The 16,994-nt window shown below is 41.2% G+C and overlaps 1 protein-coding gene across 1 annotated transcript in view; it reads right to left on the bottom strand.

Moving 5' to 3' along the window:
- The window catches only part of gabrb3 (gamma-aminobutyric acid type A receptor subunit beta3), a gene marked incomplete at both ends in the record, with an annotated part of 43,197 nt that overhangs the window by 13,573 nt on the left and 12,630 nt on the right, over nucleotides 1-16,994 (bottom strand). The window contains 3 exons of the mRNA XM_079505478.1: nucleotides 2,456-2,593; nucleotides 4,326-4,408; nucleotides 10,038-10,258. Of these exons, the coding sequence (XP_079361604.1) occupies nucleotides 2,456-2,593; nucleotides 4,326-4,408; nucleotides 10,038-10,258 (442 nt within the window). The remainder of the gene's footprint in view (nucleotides 1-2,455; nucleotides 2,594-4,325; nucleotides 4,409-10,037; nucleotides 10,259-16,994) is intronic.

The raw sequence follows: 16,994 nt of genomic DNA on the forward strand, positions 1-16,994 counted from the left end.
TTCAAAAAAAAAAAAAAAGAAAAAAAAAAGGGTTTTTTTTTAATTTTTATTTTCACGATTTTTCAAAAATAGCAGACCTACAAGCTCGTAGCGCGCTATGAGCTTGTAGATCTGCTATTTTTCAATAGCTAAATTATAACAATGCTTAAAACACCAAAAGGGGTTCCCGCCCAAAATGGTTTAAGGTTATTGTAGCAGTCAATTTATATTGGGGGTCGGGAGGGGGCGGGGCGGGGGTCCCGAGACATTGCCAAAGCATTTCCGGGGGTCCCCGGCCAAAAACGTTGAGAACCCCTGAGCTAAAGGACATTTCCCACCTGGACTACTGTAATGCACTTAATGCAGAGTCAGAGCTCCCTTCACCAACTCCAACTAGTGCAGAATGCTGCAGCCCACATTTGAACAGACACAAAGAAATACGAACACATTAATCCTGCTTTAGCCAATTTATACTGGCTGCCTGCCAGTATTATTTCGTATTGATTTTAAAATTATACTGATCGCCTTTAAAGCTTTAAATGGTCTCACTTTAAAGTACTGACTGTGATCGGCTAACCAGCGCAGCTAGTTATTCCTATTCCCAAGCTTTCATTGTTTAATGTTTCATTTTAATCTGCTATTCCCCGTGTTGGTTTTCATTTGTTTATTTTTATGTGCTTTTCTTCATCTGTTTTCTTTTATTTGTGCTGTTAATTTATTTTCTTCTGTGAAGCACTTTGTAACCTTGTTAAGAACAGTGCTATATACATAGTAGTACAAATGTTGCACCAGGGGTTCTATGCCTGGGGTCGAAGCAGATGCATGCTGGGATCAAGACCATGTTTTTTACGCTGAAAATTAAACGTAAAGCAACTTTTTTTCAATGCAAAGAATATTGAATGTACCCCACAGGAGGGGAAGTGCACTAAAGCATTATGGGAATTGTAGGAATTCAGCAATCCAGTCAAACCCTATAGTAAAACACAGAGACTTCATTGTTTTTCTGGCCATAGGGTGCAAATTTGAAATTGTGCTGTTATCTACTACAAATACTATTAATATTGAGTGACTGCAGTTGGTGGTGAAATATCCCTTTAAGCTTTGCCAGTGCATTTTTACAAAAGTACATTTGTACAAAATGTCTTATTTTTAATGCCCCAACTTTCTTACAGAGCAAAATCTTAAAGCCCCCTGTTTAAAGAAATAAACAAAAAAAGAAAAAGAAAAACATTAAGGATGCCCTTTTCATTAATCTTAAAAAAAGTTTGTCTTGGCTTTTAAAGTACAATCCTGGGAAGCATATTCTACCGAGTACCACCTCAGAAACACAATGTCAAGGCATTTGAAAGTCTCCTCCTTTGAACCTCTGGTGGTAAAACAAACCAATACTGCCCTCTCAGGTCACTTGAACACAACGTCGCGTTCAAGCCCAAAATCCATTTTACATACATCATTAGTCCAGCACTGGGAATAATCATCATTGTGATGCCTCTGAGTCGAGCATCAGAAGGGAATCATTTATGCTTTGGCTCTTCTCTCATATGAATATAATCCTTTATCAAGTACACCCAATCCCCCTGCTACCACTACCTCCTTTTCTTCCAACAGTTTGAATAAACAGACGGATAATTGCCTCTCCATTCATATTCCCAGTTCTAGTGTTGCAGTGAGAGCCTGGAGGAGGACACAAATTGTGTAATGAGATGAGCCTTTTGAAATAAATTACAAGAAGGCCCTCATGGGGAAACAGGCAAAGCGGCACACAGCTATATGATCTTGGCCTTCATGCCAAACTTTGGCAAAATTCATTACATTCGAGCACCTCCCTCACGTGCAACTGTTGGGAGTGTGGAGGTTCCACAGCAGAGTTTGATATCTATCTATCTATCTATCTATCTATCTATCTATCTATCTATCTATCTATCTATCTATCTATCTATCTATCTATCTATCTATCTATCTATCTTTTTTTTTTTTATCCCACGATTTTGTAACTCATTTTTCACCCCTGTATCAATTATCTAATGTGATCCTGGGCTCTGCACACCCTCCGCCAACCTAGTCCCCATATATGGGGGACATGGGGAGAGCAACGGACTTGAACTCATGCTTCCTTCATGCCTGAGTGTCCAAGTTGCTCCTTTACACCTGACAGGGGGGAGTTTCCCTGGTTGGACGTAGCGCGTGGAAGGAACACGTTATTCCAACCAGTTCCTTTCCCCTCCATCAGGCGCCCCGGCTGGCCAGGGGGAGGCAGTTTAGACACCAGGATTACTGCATGTTTTTTGTGAGGGTACCTACCCTAGGGGACACGGGGAGAACATGCAAACTCTACACAGAAAGGCCCTTTCGCCTGTGTTATTATTATTGTTATTAACACACTACCATACAAATTGTATTCACTAAAAAAGTGATGGATTTCAGCTTTAAACAATTGATTCAATACTGCAAATTATCGTCTCTTCCTTCAACATACCAGTTGAGAAGACCACGTTCTTGGAGACCAGCTTGTAGTCCACTATGGAGAACTGTGGGAGCTCAATGCGGGTCACCCCCGTCACCGCGTTGTCCCCTCCTTTCCAGTAGAACTCAATGTCATCCGTAGTGTAGCCGTCTGTGGGTGAGGGTGAAGCACACAGAGGGTAATAAGCACTGTCCTGTCATTTTGTTACCAAGAAGATAACAGGACTAATGTCACACCAATGCTGGAGTGACATTTCACATGTCACGCTCCTATGCCACCAAAATGTGGAACGCCCTACCAACAGTCCTTAAGACTCCCTTGACTCCTTCAAAACCGCTCTCTAAGGGCACCTACGGACGAGACGGCTGCAATTCGAAACTGACGTAAAATCGTAATCCCCCCCACCCCTCTTCCCCTCACTGTTTATGTTTTTTCCCAGTTTACCTCCTTTTATGATTACCTGTTTTCGGTTATATAGATGTGTAAATTTGTATGGTTCTGATGAATTGAAAATGGTGGACCCTATTGTAAACAAGTGTAATGCTTTATGGTGTCGTCCACAGTTAACAGTTTTTGTATTGAGTTGTGCTTGAAATATACTGTAATTCTGCAAACTGTTAAAAAATACTTCAATCAATGTGATTAAGTCCCATGAATCACAAATGATATAGGTACAAGCATCACTGTCGGTTAGAAACATTGTATCTCCACATTATTTTTATGTCTTTTATGACAGTGTCAGAAATAGCGGATCTACAAGCCCACAATACGTCACGATGTGACACGTTCCGAGCATTTATTTTGCTTGGCTATTTGCTTTTATATATATATTTTTTTTAATTATAACATTTTGTAAAAGTGAGAGTTGAATGTGGTTAAAGTAGAATATTTAACCAATGAAAAGTATTAACAAGAGCTTGTGACTAAATAACTTCATTGGATTTATTGGAACACAGTGTCAAAATTTGTCGCTGTGTCCTCGCTGGCACACAAGCTGACACAAGGATTCCATGACCAACGACAGCTTTATGAGGGCAAGTGTGTTGAGAACAAGGATGGCCAAAGAAGATATTAAAAATCATAAAACCAAGACCAGTGACTCCGTCCTTGTGTGTTGTGCTTACTGTCTAGCTAAAATCACTCTTCATTGGCACAATAGCTGTAATGTCTGCATTGTCCTCTAAATAAAACAGCCACAGATTCTACTGTAGATTATCACCCAGGATTTGTCATTGCCCTGGGCATTTGTCATTGCTATGAGGCCCTAGCTGTACTTTCATTGTCACAGAGGGTGACAATGAATGGCCAGGCGATATTGTGTTCATCGCATACCTATTTAGCCACTCACAAATACAATGAGAAAATAGCATCTGAGAAATGCGGTAAACTGTGGCCGCGATGTTTGACATGCTGAGTTCCTTCTGCAGTCAGGTCACTCAAGGGGACAGTTCAGCAGACGGTGGCACTTTGGCTGGCACTGACTGGTCAACTATATACTGCCATATCACCCCAAGGGCTGATAACATTAACCCATTTTGGGCGGGAACCCCTTTTGGTGTTAGCATTATGTTATGCTTTAGCTATTGAAAAATAGCAGATCTACAAGCTCATAGCGCGCCACCGAGTGGCGCGCTACAAGCTTGTAGGTCTGCTATTTTTGAAAAATCGAAGAACGACTGACATAGAAACATAGCTTTTTCAGAAAACTGTCAGGATATAGAAGACATTTGTAGAATCGTTCCCAGGTCTAAATGGGTTAATCAGCCTCAATGTCCAGTTCTTTTATCACGCCCTTCACACAGGGCAAAGTATATCATACCTTTTATTTGTTTATTTATTTATTTAATTTGATTTTGAGTCATAAACTGGGCTTTTAACTTACAGCTCTCGATTTCCAAAGTGCAGTTCTGCTCATCCAGTGGGTATCTCCTCAGATCCATCATGCAGGCTGCTGTGGTTGTGATTCTGAATTATAGACAAACCCAAGAGAGAAAGTCGCATCATCTGGAGGAAATTATTGCTTTACAATTTGATTTACATCACACTGCGGGAACAAACCCCCTTGTAAAATGAAAAGGATTATAAGTGATTTGAGTAAGGGATGAAAATTTTCATTTTTGCTAAATTCTGTGTATTTACATTGCATTTATGTAATGTCCACCTTAGAGGCCCGGAACTATTTAATCCATTTCATCCAGGATGCCCATCATTTGTAGCGCACGGACCACTTTTACCGGCGCACCGGAAGCTGGTGTGCATGTCTGTGTAGCAGCTAACAATAGCCACACCACTCTAGAGTCGATCGACAACAACGGGAGGTAATAATAAATCTATCGCGACTAGCGACTGGACCGCTGAGCGCCGTCTAACACAGGATCTTTTTTCAGAATTAGACGGGATGATTTAGATCGGGAGTTATGATCGTTTTAAGATTTTCGTTTTCGTCAGCTAAACAGGCAGGGGCGATTTTCGATGACGTGTCACTTTTTGACACGTCATCGGATCGGGCAACAAGCGCTCCAAGGCTCTAGAGCGATGCGAACGGTTTTGTTATCATTAATCTCCGTCCTGTTTATCAATCTCTGTGTTGGGCACTTGACCATGACCTTGAACTTGGACGGAGAACTCCGCCCTGGGCTTCCATGGTGTTAATATGCATTAATGTCTAAATAAACAAATAGAAAAGCGCTATCAAAATGCAATCCATTATTATTATTATTATTACATTTATTATATTATTCCCACAATTTTGCAACCCATTTTTTCACCCAGTGTCAATTATCTAATGTAATCCTGGGTGCTACACTTCATCTGCCAACCTGGGGAGAGCAACAGACCTCATGCTTCCTTCTATGCATGAGGAGTCCAAGCTGCTTCTTTACACCTGACGGGGGGGGGGAGTTTCCTCAGTTGGACGTAGTGCGTGGAAGGAACACATTATTCCAAACAGTTCCTTTCCCCTCCATCAGGCGCCCCAGCTGGCCAGGGGAGGCAGTTTAGAGACCAGGATTACTGCATGTTTTATGAGGGTACCTACCCTAGGGGACACGGGGAGAACATGCAAACTCCACATAGAAAGGCCCTTTCGCCAACCCCACCCAGGGTATGGGCACTGATGACGCAGAGGAGAGAACACCCCCCCCAGCGCCCACAGCATCCCCAGTGGGAATCGAACCCAGGAGGACCTTCTAGCTGTGAGGCGACAGAGCCTCTACATTTATTTATATTCTGTAACAGGGGTCTACCCGTACCTCCAGCTCTTAAACAGAAAATACATTTTCAGGTCGGGATACCAATTTTATCCAATCAGGAGGGAGAATTCACACAGGGCAAAGGATAAACAAGGGGAATTGCAAGTAATGACAAATGAGCAGTCAAAATTGGAACTTAAACATTATAAATTTTAATCTGATTGGTACTTTCTCTTGATTGGCTGACAATTAGCCACCTACCTGGAAATGTGTTTTCTGCTGGAGAGACACAGAGAGACCCCTGCTACTTAACAAACACTCTATAGCAATGATTACTATCATAATATAGTGCTTTAACCTTTTAACAAAATATATTTTATTTGGAGTTTGAACCAAAAGATATCACTTAATTCACCTACCCTTTTATTGCCCAGCCCTAACACCCATATTGAATGTTCAACACTTCCACCTGCCCCTTCACTTCTGGCATACCTAGATTAGGTGTCACTGTGATTAGGGCTGCATTAGCCTCAGCAAAGGGGCTACAGCCTAGTAAAACAATTATCTCACAGCAATAGTGTCCTTAGCATTATTAAAGCTAACCTTGTTTTTATATAGCAGCGCATTGTAATGTTTCTACAATGTATTTTTGTAGTAAAACAAATAAATAATACAAAATAAACTAAGCTTACTCTTGGTTTACAGTACTATTATGAGAAATGTTATTGGAGATGTAAGTGTTACTGACCCAATGTCTATTCTTATCAGTGGAGTTTAAGTGATTCTGTTATAGCTTACTAGTTCTCAAGACTGCATGATCATCATTTTAGACTTAGAGCACAGCCATCCACAGATTATAGTGAACTAACATAATTACTAAATGATTGCACAAAATTGTATTAACACATTACAATTACTTCATTGTATTCTCTGCTACGCATTGTACTTTTAAATGCACATTTTGGCAATGCAGTGGCATTGTAGATTGAAAAGCAGATTGTCTGCAAATTAAACTTAATTGGGTTTGAGTTCTTATTGTACTGAGAAGCCAAGCGGTAGTTTCTGCACACACATGGCTGAGCCGCAGTACATTACCATAAAATCATGAGAATTATGTCCTTAATGCTTCTAGAAGAGGGGCAAATAAAACACTGACTTTTTGCAATCGATTGATCAAATCTGCCTCGATAGCTCTGTCATTCCTTCTATATACGTTATTGCACTGCGGTTCTTGTGGTTAATATGATATACACACAGAATAATTTGATACGAGTGTTGCTGTCCTCTTCTCAGAGGTACTGCGGCAGCAGAAATATCATTCCTGCAGGATAAGGCTTCTGGTTTCTGATCCCATGACTATCATTTTGAAAGGAGCATGGGCGCTGGCTCCACTGCTATCGTGTTTTAGTTTTAATGCAGACAATAGTAAAAGTGACTGTAAGAACACATTGGGGAGGCAAACACTCAACCCTAGACCAGGGCATCGGCTGGTGCAACCACTTCCTTAAGTGACTATGTGTGTGGGTGGCTGGGTACAGTACAGTACAGTTACAGTACAGTACAGTAGTGGGTACAGTAGAGGGACCCCCACACGGTAACTCTGTCATTTCTCGACCGTTTCGGACGCGGGGCGGCTCGCCGGAATCGGGCCGGCACCCTACAAATTAAATGTATACAAATCTTTTGAAAATAGCAGATCTACAAGTTCACAATGTGTCGCGACCGACTATTTTCAAATGGCCGGAATATATATAGGGCTGAAGTGGTTAATGGAGGCTATGTTTTGTAATAAAAATCACACCCATGTGAAGTGAGTGGTGCAACTCCGTGTGGGGGTCCCCGGGGGATCCCCGGAACATCCAGACCACCATGAACGTGCCCAGGGGGCTGGCCCGGTTCCGGCGAGCCGCCCCGCGTCCGAAACGGTCGAGAAATGACAGTTACCGTGTGGGCTCCCCGGGGGTCCCTGGGGGGTCCCTGGAACATCCAAACCCCCAGGAATGGGGGTCTGGATGTTACCAACCAAGCTATTGGTTACCAACCAAGCTATTTTCGTGCTTGGACAGTATTTTGGACAAATTAAAGTTTTCAAATAATTGTAGTGGACTAATAAGTACAATATTTGCTTCTGAGAGTGGAGAAGAAATAAAAGTATTGAAAATTGGCAATACTCAAAAAGTATAGTAAAAATACTTCAGAACTGTACTTGAGTAAATGTACTTGAGTAAATGTACGTAGTTACACCATTGGACAAAGGAACATGCATGTTCGAATGGTGAACAAATTAGAGGACCATATGGGACCATATTGTATGACTGTAGACCACTGTACTTGTCCCACATTGACCATATTGTATGTAGACCACTATAAAAAATACATAAAAAATGTAGCCAATAAAATCAAATTCAATCTATCTAACTTCAGACACATAAGACCATATCTCACAACAGACGCCGCTAAACTCTTCATGCATGCTATGATTTTTTCACACATAACATACTGTTTCACAACCTGGTCACAGACAAATCAGACAACGTTAAAACCCATAGAATCACTTTATAAACAGACATTAAAAACCCTGGACCAAAAGCCCAACCGTTACCACCATTGCCATATAGTTCAAAAGTACAATTTATTTACTTTTGACAGCTTCAAACATTTTTCAGATGCTTGTCTCATTTTTAAAATCTTAAATGGACTTGCACCTCCACCACTGAAACAGTACATATATCGAAGGGACAGTGGTGATAGAACAACAAGGGCAACTACCAGAGGAGACTGTGAAGTGCCAATCAAACGTAGTGTGTTTGGTAAAAGAGTCTTCTCTGTTAGAGCCTCCCATCACTGGAACAGTCTCCCTACAGAAATAAGAGAGACCTCCAACTATTTGACCTTCAAATTTAACCTGAAGAGGTGGCTAAAAACAAATCAAGTCTGTAATCATGAGTAACTATCAGCACTATTTAGTTTTCATCACCGGTGTCATTTTTCCACTTCACAGTTGTTCTGTCCCCTGTACCATGTTGATCTGTTCCTGTATTGTTTTGTGTTTTTGTATGGACATAGTGGTGGGTGCTGGCACATGCACACATGGCATCAACGCATGGTGTGTGTGCTGGCACACTATACATTCTGTCCTTCTTTTATCTGTATTGTACTATATGTGTCATTGTATGTTTAGTTTTACTACCATTTTAAGAGCCTGCTCAGGGACTACAGATGAAAATTAGCTTATGGCTAACTCTGGCACATTTACATGAAAGTGAAAACTGAAATGTTGATTAATGAGCATTGTCCATGTCAAATAAATAAATAAATAAATAAATAAATACTTTTCCCACATTGACCATATTGTATGACTGTAGACCACTGTACTTGTCCCACATTGACCATATTGTATGTAGACCACTATACTTTTCCCACATTGACCATATTGTATGTAGACCACTGTACTTTTAAAGGCTTCCTTTTTAGATTTTACATTTGTTTAAAATGTCTGGAGTCATTAAAAGTTCACCAAACGTACCTGAATAGTTGCTGGCTAGTGCATGGTTATCAGTAATGGATACGGTATTTGAATTTCATCTGTTCCCCAGGGACTATTTTCCAAATAAATCTGTGCTTTGAAATGCATTCAAATGTAGCTATAATGTAACTTGGACAAAAGCTACTGGGTACAAGTATATGTTCACGGTATTGGATTACATATTGTAATGAAAATAAGTAAATGTTTTGTCAAAATCGTCTGCAGTAATGTCAAGTAGGAGTCATCATCAATGGGCTAAACACCGGAATGAGCCTTTAACCACATGAACCCGTGTCACTATTCTGGTCATGTAATAATAGGTGAACATTCAGAGAGAATAGGCACATGCATGTTTGGTGAAAAATGACATGAAAAATGTGATATGTTGCAGGTAATTTTCAATAAAGTGATTTGGTGAGAGGGAAAAAAGGAAGGGGCAAGTATTAGACCTGTGGGGGTCTGGGCCTCTGGGCAATGAAGTATATCATTTCAGTGGTTAACAATTATGCCAGTGGTTCTCAAATGTGGTCCATGGACCGTCCGTCAGTGTTACTTGAGGGGGTTCTAAATGGATCCTCCTTACAGGTCTACAACTCTGAGAGTGTGCAAATGAAACCCAATGAACCGGTAAGAATTATAGGGGTGCTTTAAATTATATCGTTTGAGAACCACTGAACTATAGCCATCACCTGGTTCATGGGTGACTAATACAAATTTTGCATCAAAGTGGAAGATCTATTCCATTTACTGTCCAGTGAGCCTACTCATAGCCATTCAAGGGACATTTCCCAGAGGGAAAATCACAACAATCAAAAATATATAGCGGTTTCAACAGGAAGAGCATCAGTGGGAGTCTAGCTGCAGCAGTTGTACTCACCTTAGTCCGTAGAGAACGGTACCGTCCGGGTGGAGTCGGATCATGCGGTTCTTAACTGTAACACCATGCACAAAGGACTTCTTGTCATTGAGGAAGTAGGTGTCAGGGACCCAGAGCTGGTCTGCCACCCTGTTGTCTAGCGTCAGGTTGAGAGGGATCCCAGTATAGGATAACCTCTTATCCCTCCAGTACTGCTGGAAGTACATAGTCAGCGTGTAATCCTATGGACCAAAGGAGAACATGGGTCATAGACGCGTCATATTGATGCTATTACATGGCAGATACAGTATATAAATAATGCAGTATTGTTTCCCAGATCTGTGGGACTCTCTCTGGGGTAATGTAATGTTGTTAGTGAACGCCGTCATAACTGTAAGTTCAGGGTTCACTTACTCACAGTGAGTTAAGGCTACCACATAGGTCATAGCTACGTGTCTGCAGCCCTGAAGCTCAGGATGGATTTTCTGTAGTCAAGGTGATATTTATAGAATTGTCAAACAACTCTGATTCTCAACAACCGGCCCCGGGCGGCCATTTTTCAAGAGCTGTCTAGAGAAGAAACCCTCCTCAGCCCTTCTGCTCAGAATTGTGGCACTAGCCCTCAGATTATAGATTTCCATTTCTGCAGCCACAGCATCGATACCATGGCTCAGCTCTGAAGGCTGATTAACCCAACAACAACCCAAAACTGGAGCATGAGTGGCATGACAATAATAATACCATAATACCCAATCTAAATATTTAACAACATGAACCCTAGCATTCCAGACAATATTATTCAGGGCAGTCGATGAACATACAACAATGCCAAACATTTGGCAAAAATAGCACATCTACAAGCTCACACGGCGTTGCAACGCGGTAAGTGGTGATATAGCAGTAGCATTGACGTACAGTAGTACACACATCACCATGCATGTTAACATAAGCCTGTCAATAATTCAGAGGACATTCTTTTGATTTCCAACCGGTTCCACAGGTGGAGCCATCAAACAGAAAAGCTTTTTCCTGCGGCTTTAATGGAGCTCTTTACTAGCCCACTTGGCTTTGTTCTGCTGACTAATGCCCTCTTAAATAAATAAGCAGGACTCAGGAAATAAACACAAAGTTGGCAATGCTGAGAATGCCTGCATTTGAATCCACGGGCACAGTAGCACACTCATGACAGGTGTTTAAGTACCTCACTTTTCCTTTGAATGTCCTCTCAACACTGGTTTAACTATACTTTCAACCTGGTACCCCTTTTCATTTTCATAAATAGGCTAAATTGCAGATCTATAAGCTCAAAACGTGTTGCATTGTGACACCCTGACGGGCTTATAGATTTTTACCTCATGACACCATCGTACAATGTGTAGAGACCATTGGTCAAAAGCAAGCCTACTGTATTACACCATCCTCAATGTGTTTGTGCGAGAGAACCATTATGGCGGTCATAGTTTGTCAAGGAGAATTATGACTCCATCCATTCTGCTTGTTTGGAAGTTGAGTCATCACGTGCTAGGAACTTGACAGTGTTACCCACCAGTTAATTTTGACCTGCAGTTAGCAGGTGTTAATTTCGAGCCCTCATTAAATCACATACATTAGTTTGTTTTGTCAGAGACTGGCCCCCAGGGGCCAATGCGTCATGCATGGGGACAAGTTGGCTGTAGGGTAGGCTGATTTGACTGGTGGTCAAAGTCAAACAACACTTATTGCCTCAGAGAATCTCATAGCCTCTACCTCTACTCAATCATTGACGACTAGATTTATAGAGATCTAAGGTTCAGGGCAAATTGTGCTGGTCATCTGCATGAACTGAACGTCTGATTTACTAGGGTAGCAGCTAATTACGCAATCTGTGAATGGGACCGCCTCCTTAAACTATTGTATCTGAAACAGCGGTTATGGGCAGCCGTAGCAGTGGGAAGAGTGGCCACCTAGTCACCAGTTCAACATTGACTCACCCAGTAATGTTCCAGAGCAAGACATATCACTAACAGCTCCCCCTGAGTGTTCTTTGTTACCACGCAGTCATCTGTTCTCTCCCCTCCAGATAGTATTGTATTCAGCTCACTGATTATTGCTTTTATGAATGCTTATCAATCAATATAGTGATTTATGGTGTCGATTGCCTTTTGGAGGTCCAGCATGACCATGCCGCAGTATTTGCCCGTGTCCACCTCATGTTTGATGTGGTCGTTCAAATAGAGGGTATGCGCGTGACATCATCATCAAACCAGGAAGTTATGCAGGAACGCCTACTGAGTGGCAAAAACTACTTTCTGGCCTTGACAGCCCGTACATCCACACAGAAAAGTCATATCTGATTGCATTAAACAACATTAAACGATGTTAAACTCACTTTGCCTGTTGCTTTGCCACTCGATTTGCCACTCGATGTGCCATTCACTTTAAGCATGCGCATACTCTCTATAGAGAAGGCATGTGTAAGTGGAATGGGATGTTCTGAAGCCAGAATGAATTCGTACATTAGTTAATGGTTAGCAAGATATACTTTTCAACCTGTTCATAAATAATTTTTTCTATAACTTTTGAGATGCAACTAGGAATAGAAATTGGGCGGTAGTTGTCAGGGTCTAATTTAATTCATTTTCTGTACAGGGGGGTTATACTCTCGCTCAGTTTCTGACTGCAGCCTAATGGGGACTGCCCATATCTCCGACATCAATATTACTCTGACTACGTGGCTTTGCGTGCGGTTAGGGTTAGGGACAGGGTTAGTAATGCGCGAGTCAGCTGTTGAGTAACCTCCAAAGTTCACGTGGAGTGTTTGTTTTCATCAACTTTATCATTGAGGTATTTCTTTCTCGCAGATCTGGTCATGGCAGTTAGGCTACCAATTTTTTTGCCTATTGAACTGTTATGGAACTGGTATATCTATCTAGAAAGCAGCTTATATATTTATTTATTTAAGCTACGAGCTTAATTCTTTTTTGAAAAGCCAAAGAAATCTAAAATAACACAGATGCGTTCTCAGTTTTAATGGGTTAATCAAAGTAAAAAGCTACATTCAATACTGATTAAGTCATTGATTAATTACAGAAACATTGTGCAGGGCGCATTGCAACTGACAAAAATAGAATTTGGGTGACTATTAGGAGTATTATTATTATTATTAATTAGGAGTCATAAAATGAGCTCCTGAACAGATAGATTAACATTTCAGATGAACATTGTGTTTTCTGTTTCTGTAATGTGTCCATACAGTGGGGGAAAAAGGAAACTGTGCTGAGCATTGATTGTCAAAACAAGCAATGTGATATTCCAACTGCAGTGCTGATAACAACATCAAAATGACGTGTAGGCTTGAGTTGCAAGGAGTTTGACTATTGCTGGTGTTGCGCCAGGGAGGTTTCAAGGTAATCTCTGATTTGAATTGCGTTACTCCTTACTCCTAGATACTATACAATCTATATAGGTCTATATAGTTCTATGGGTTAGGCCTAGAACTCCTCCCATTATTTGTGATCCTCCCATATGCATATGCACTCCCATTATTTGTGCAATATTCACTTAAATGCATAAGGATATAATTATTATATCCTTCCATTACTTGTGTAATCTTACTTTAGATGCATTATACATAAAGGGGAGAGGCACATAATGCGATTGGATTATAAGCAAGGTATGCCAGAATGACAAGCACACTGCATTTCCAGGCCAGTGCACCCATTTGATGTATGTTTTGGTCCAGAGTGCATATGAAATGAGGCTCAAGGGGTCTTTCTTTGTGGAGTTTGCATGTTCTCCCTGTATTTGCACGGGTTTCCTCTGGGTACTTTGATTTCCTTCCATACCAAAAGACATGCATGCGTACTGGAGTTGGCCCCTGGAGATGCACTATGGCTGCTCATTGCACTCAAGTACAGTAGTTAGGAATGGGTAAAGAATGTGTATTCGACCGCGAACCACAATCTGAAAATATTTTATCAATCTTTTTATTTGATTTATTGGCACATCTACAAGCTCACAACACATCACATCACATTGTGATCTTGTAAATCAGTCATTTTCAGTAAATTAAAAAAAAAGTAGTAGCGGGACGGATATCCCACAATGATCAGTCGTTGTACCAGCAGGAGGTGACAGATCTAGTATTTCCTTAAAGTGGTTAAACTGCTGCTTTAATACCTTAAATAATTTTGCTATGGACCCCCTGGCTGGAACCCACTCGAGACCGCTGCCCTATAATAGCACAACAATGGACATGTCGGAGCTTGTGACATGAAAGTTAAACTGTAAGTCAATATTTGTGAATATCCTTTGGTTATAAGACAATGATGCCTCTACGTGTGACAATACTGACCCTTTGCTAGATAAGAAAGCACCTGTATTATGTCCAGTTTCCTAACAGATCAAAGTCTTTAGAGCCGACTGAAATTCTAAAAATAATTCTAAGAAAACGTTGTGAAGCAAGGTGAAAGTTGGTTCTGCAGGGATTCGAGGCTGAGCATCAGATAATGAGAAGAGATGTGTCTGGTGAAAGGCTCTGGCTCTGTGACAAGTTTTGCCAGCATTCTTTTTCACTTTCTCTCTGGCACAAAACTCCATGGGGCTCCATCTTGCGGCAGGGGCCCTTTTTCCTTAACTTGGGGATTTAGTATTGTGTAAGAGGCGTTCCCCCGTAAAAAATGCTGTCTTGTGCCACCACCTAAATCCTTAAAACACCTCCGCTACCCATTACATTATGCATAGGTTTGGGTGTTACGCAACTTAAACCAATCAGTGTGCCAGTAGTCAGGGAATATTATCAGTATAATGTCAAATCTGGGAATAACTTTCTTACCAAGAATTTTCTTCACCAATGTGTTTGTAAAGGTGTCTACTAACATATCCCACATTGGTTTATATTCAGCAACCCTATGGGAATCTTTGACAGCTGCTGAAAGTTGGGGTACCATCAACAACCATTATAAGGCAAAGATGTTCTAAATTTCATTATGCTTTAAGTAGCATGTGACGTGTCAAACTATGGTGTTTTCATGATTCTGAATCCATTCCAAGCATTAGTTTTGCACGAAAAACACTTCTTGGGCTAAAAACGGCCATTGCCGTCATTACAAATGTGATGAGGTCAGCACATTTGGGCATATTTGGGCAAGTGGCTATGGCCAAACTAGGGGGTCTATGACCAAACTAGGGGTCAAACTAGGGGGTCTTCATGATTCCCATTCCAAGCATTAGTTTTGCATGAAGAATACTCCTTGGGCTAAATTTGGCCATAGACACTTGCCCAAATGTGCCCTAATGTGCTCAAATGTGCTGACCTCATCACATTTGTGATGACGGCTATGGCCATTTTTAGCCCAAGGAGTGTTTTTCGAACAAAACTAATGCTTGGAATGGATTCAGAATCATGAAAACACCCTAGTTTGACACGTCGCATGCTACTTAAAGCAAAATTAAATTTAGAACATTTTTGCCTTATAGGCCTAATGGTTGTTAGCTGTCAGCAGCTGTCAGCAGCTGTCAAAAATTCCCCTAGGGTGGTTGAATATAAACCAATGTGGGATGTTAGTAGACACTAGTGTCTACTAACATCCCTGCGGGGGTAACCCGCAGGTCCCGCGGGTTACCCGCAGGGTGGGCTGAGCCGAGTCAAGATATTTTAACTTTACTGGCGGGGCGGGTTGGGGCGAGTTAAATAATGTATACTGTGATTTTTACAAATGATTATTGTTGCCACGAGTCCTGGGAGGAAATTTGCGCAGCCATCACTGGTGATGCTGAAAAGACCCCGCTGTATTTTATTTAATCGTCAATGTTTCGATTAATTCAGATCATTCATCAGGACATAACTGTACATCATCTTTCATCAACTATGAAGCTATGAAATCATCACATTACACATTAAAATACAACGGTAAATCTCAGGTAGAGGTGATCAACTACATTTGACTAAGGATTTGGAAACCCAAAATATGTACTTCGTTTTGGTCTGACTTCTGTGAGAAAAGTGAGCTTGACCTTGGGCGCAGAATGCTGAAATGCTAAATCAGACATTCAAACTAAGTTGATACTGAATCTCTGTATGCCGTTTTATTCAAACTGAACTTCACATGGAGGCAGTACAGCTGATAATCTTTTTTCTATTTACAGAAAAGCAACAGAACCTACAATGAACTTGACCCTGGGCGCAGAATGCTAAAACACATAGTTGCATACTTATACAAGCCACGCTGATCCTGAAACCCTGTTTAAAGTTTCATTCTCTCCCCAAAGGAAGGATGTTCACTGAGAAATGACAAGCCTAGGCATAACACGACCCGCCGCTCACTGGTATAAACAAATGTGTAATTTGTGGCAATCCCTAGACCCTAGCATATGGACATCACATTACCCTCGTAGATCATGTCTGAAAACACCAATGCATTCAAAGAACATCCAGATGGCAATGTGTGATAACCGGTGTTAGTCAGCAATGGTGGGAAAGTACTCAACATCAGTACTTGAGTATACTCATGTTACGGCCATATAGGCCTGTGCGTCTGCCCGGGGTCTGTGTTGGAATTGGGGAGTAGTTACAACTCAGTCATAATCATAATGTACCTTTTCCCTTCCTAGAAATGAAGTGGCATCAAAAGTATAATATTTGTCTTTGAAACATAGTGGAAGTACCCAAAAAATGCAAATACTCATGTACAGTACTCAAGTAAATGTTATTTGTTACTGTCCACCACTCTGTCACAATCAACCACTGGTCCAATCATAGACGTTTCAGCATAGATACCATCATCACTTTAGGTGATGCTGCTTTTTAGTGCATGTGACATTTCTTCCCCCTTTTTGCAAGAACCGAATGAGGGAAAAGTGTTGTTTTTCCTCAGATACGTAGACAGCAGGTTTCCAGCACTGGTGACTAAATGAGTCCCAGTTGTGCCGTCTTCAGCTCATGCTCTCATACGTAGACATGCTTACTGTGTGCCAGTCAAACATCGTTTATGTCAACTT

Source organism: Electrona antarctica, assembly GCF_951216825.1.
Source record: "Electrona antarctica genome assembly, chromosome: 7".
Lineage (NCBI taxonomy): Eukaryota > Metazoa > Chordata > Actinopteri > Myctophiformes > Myctophidae > Electrona > Electrona antarctica.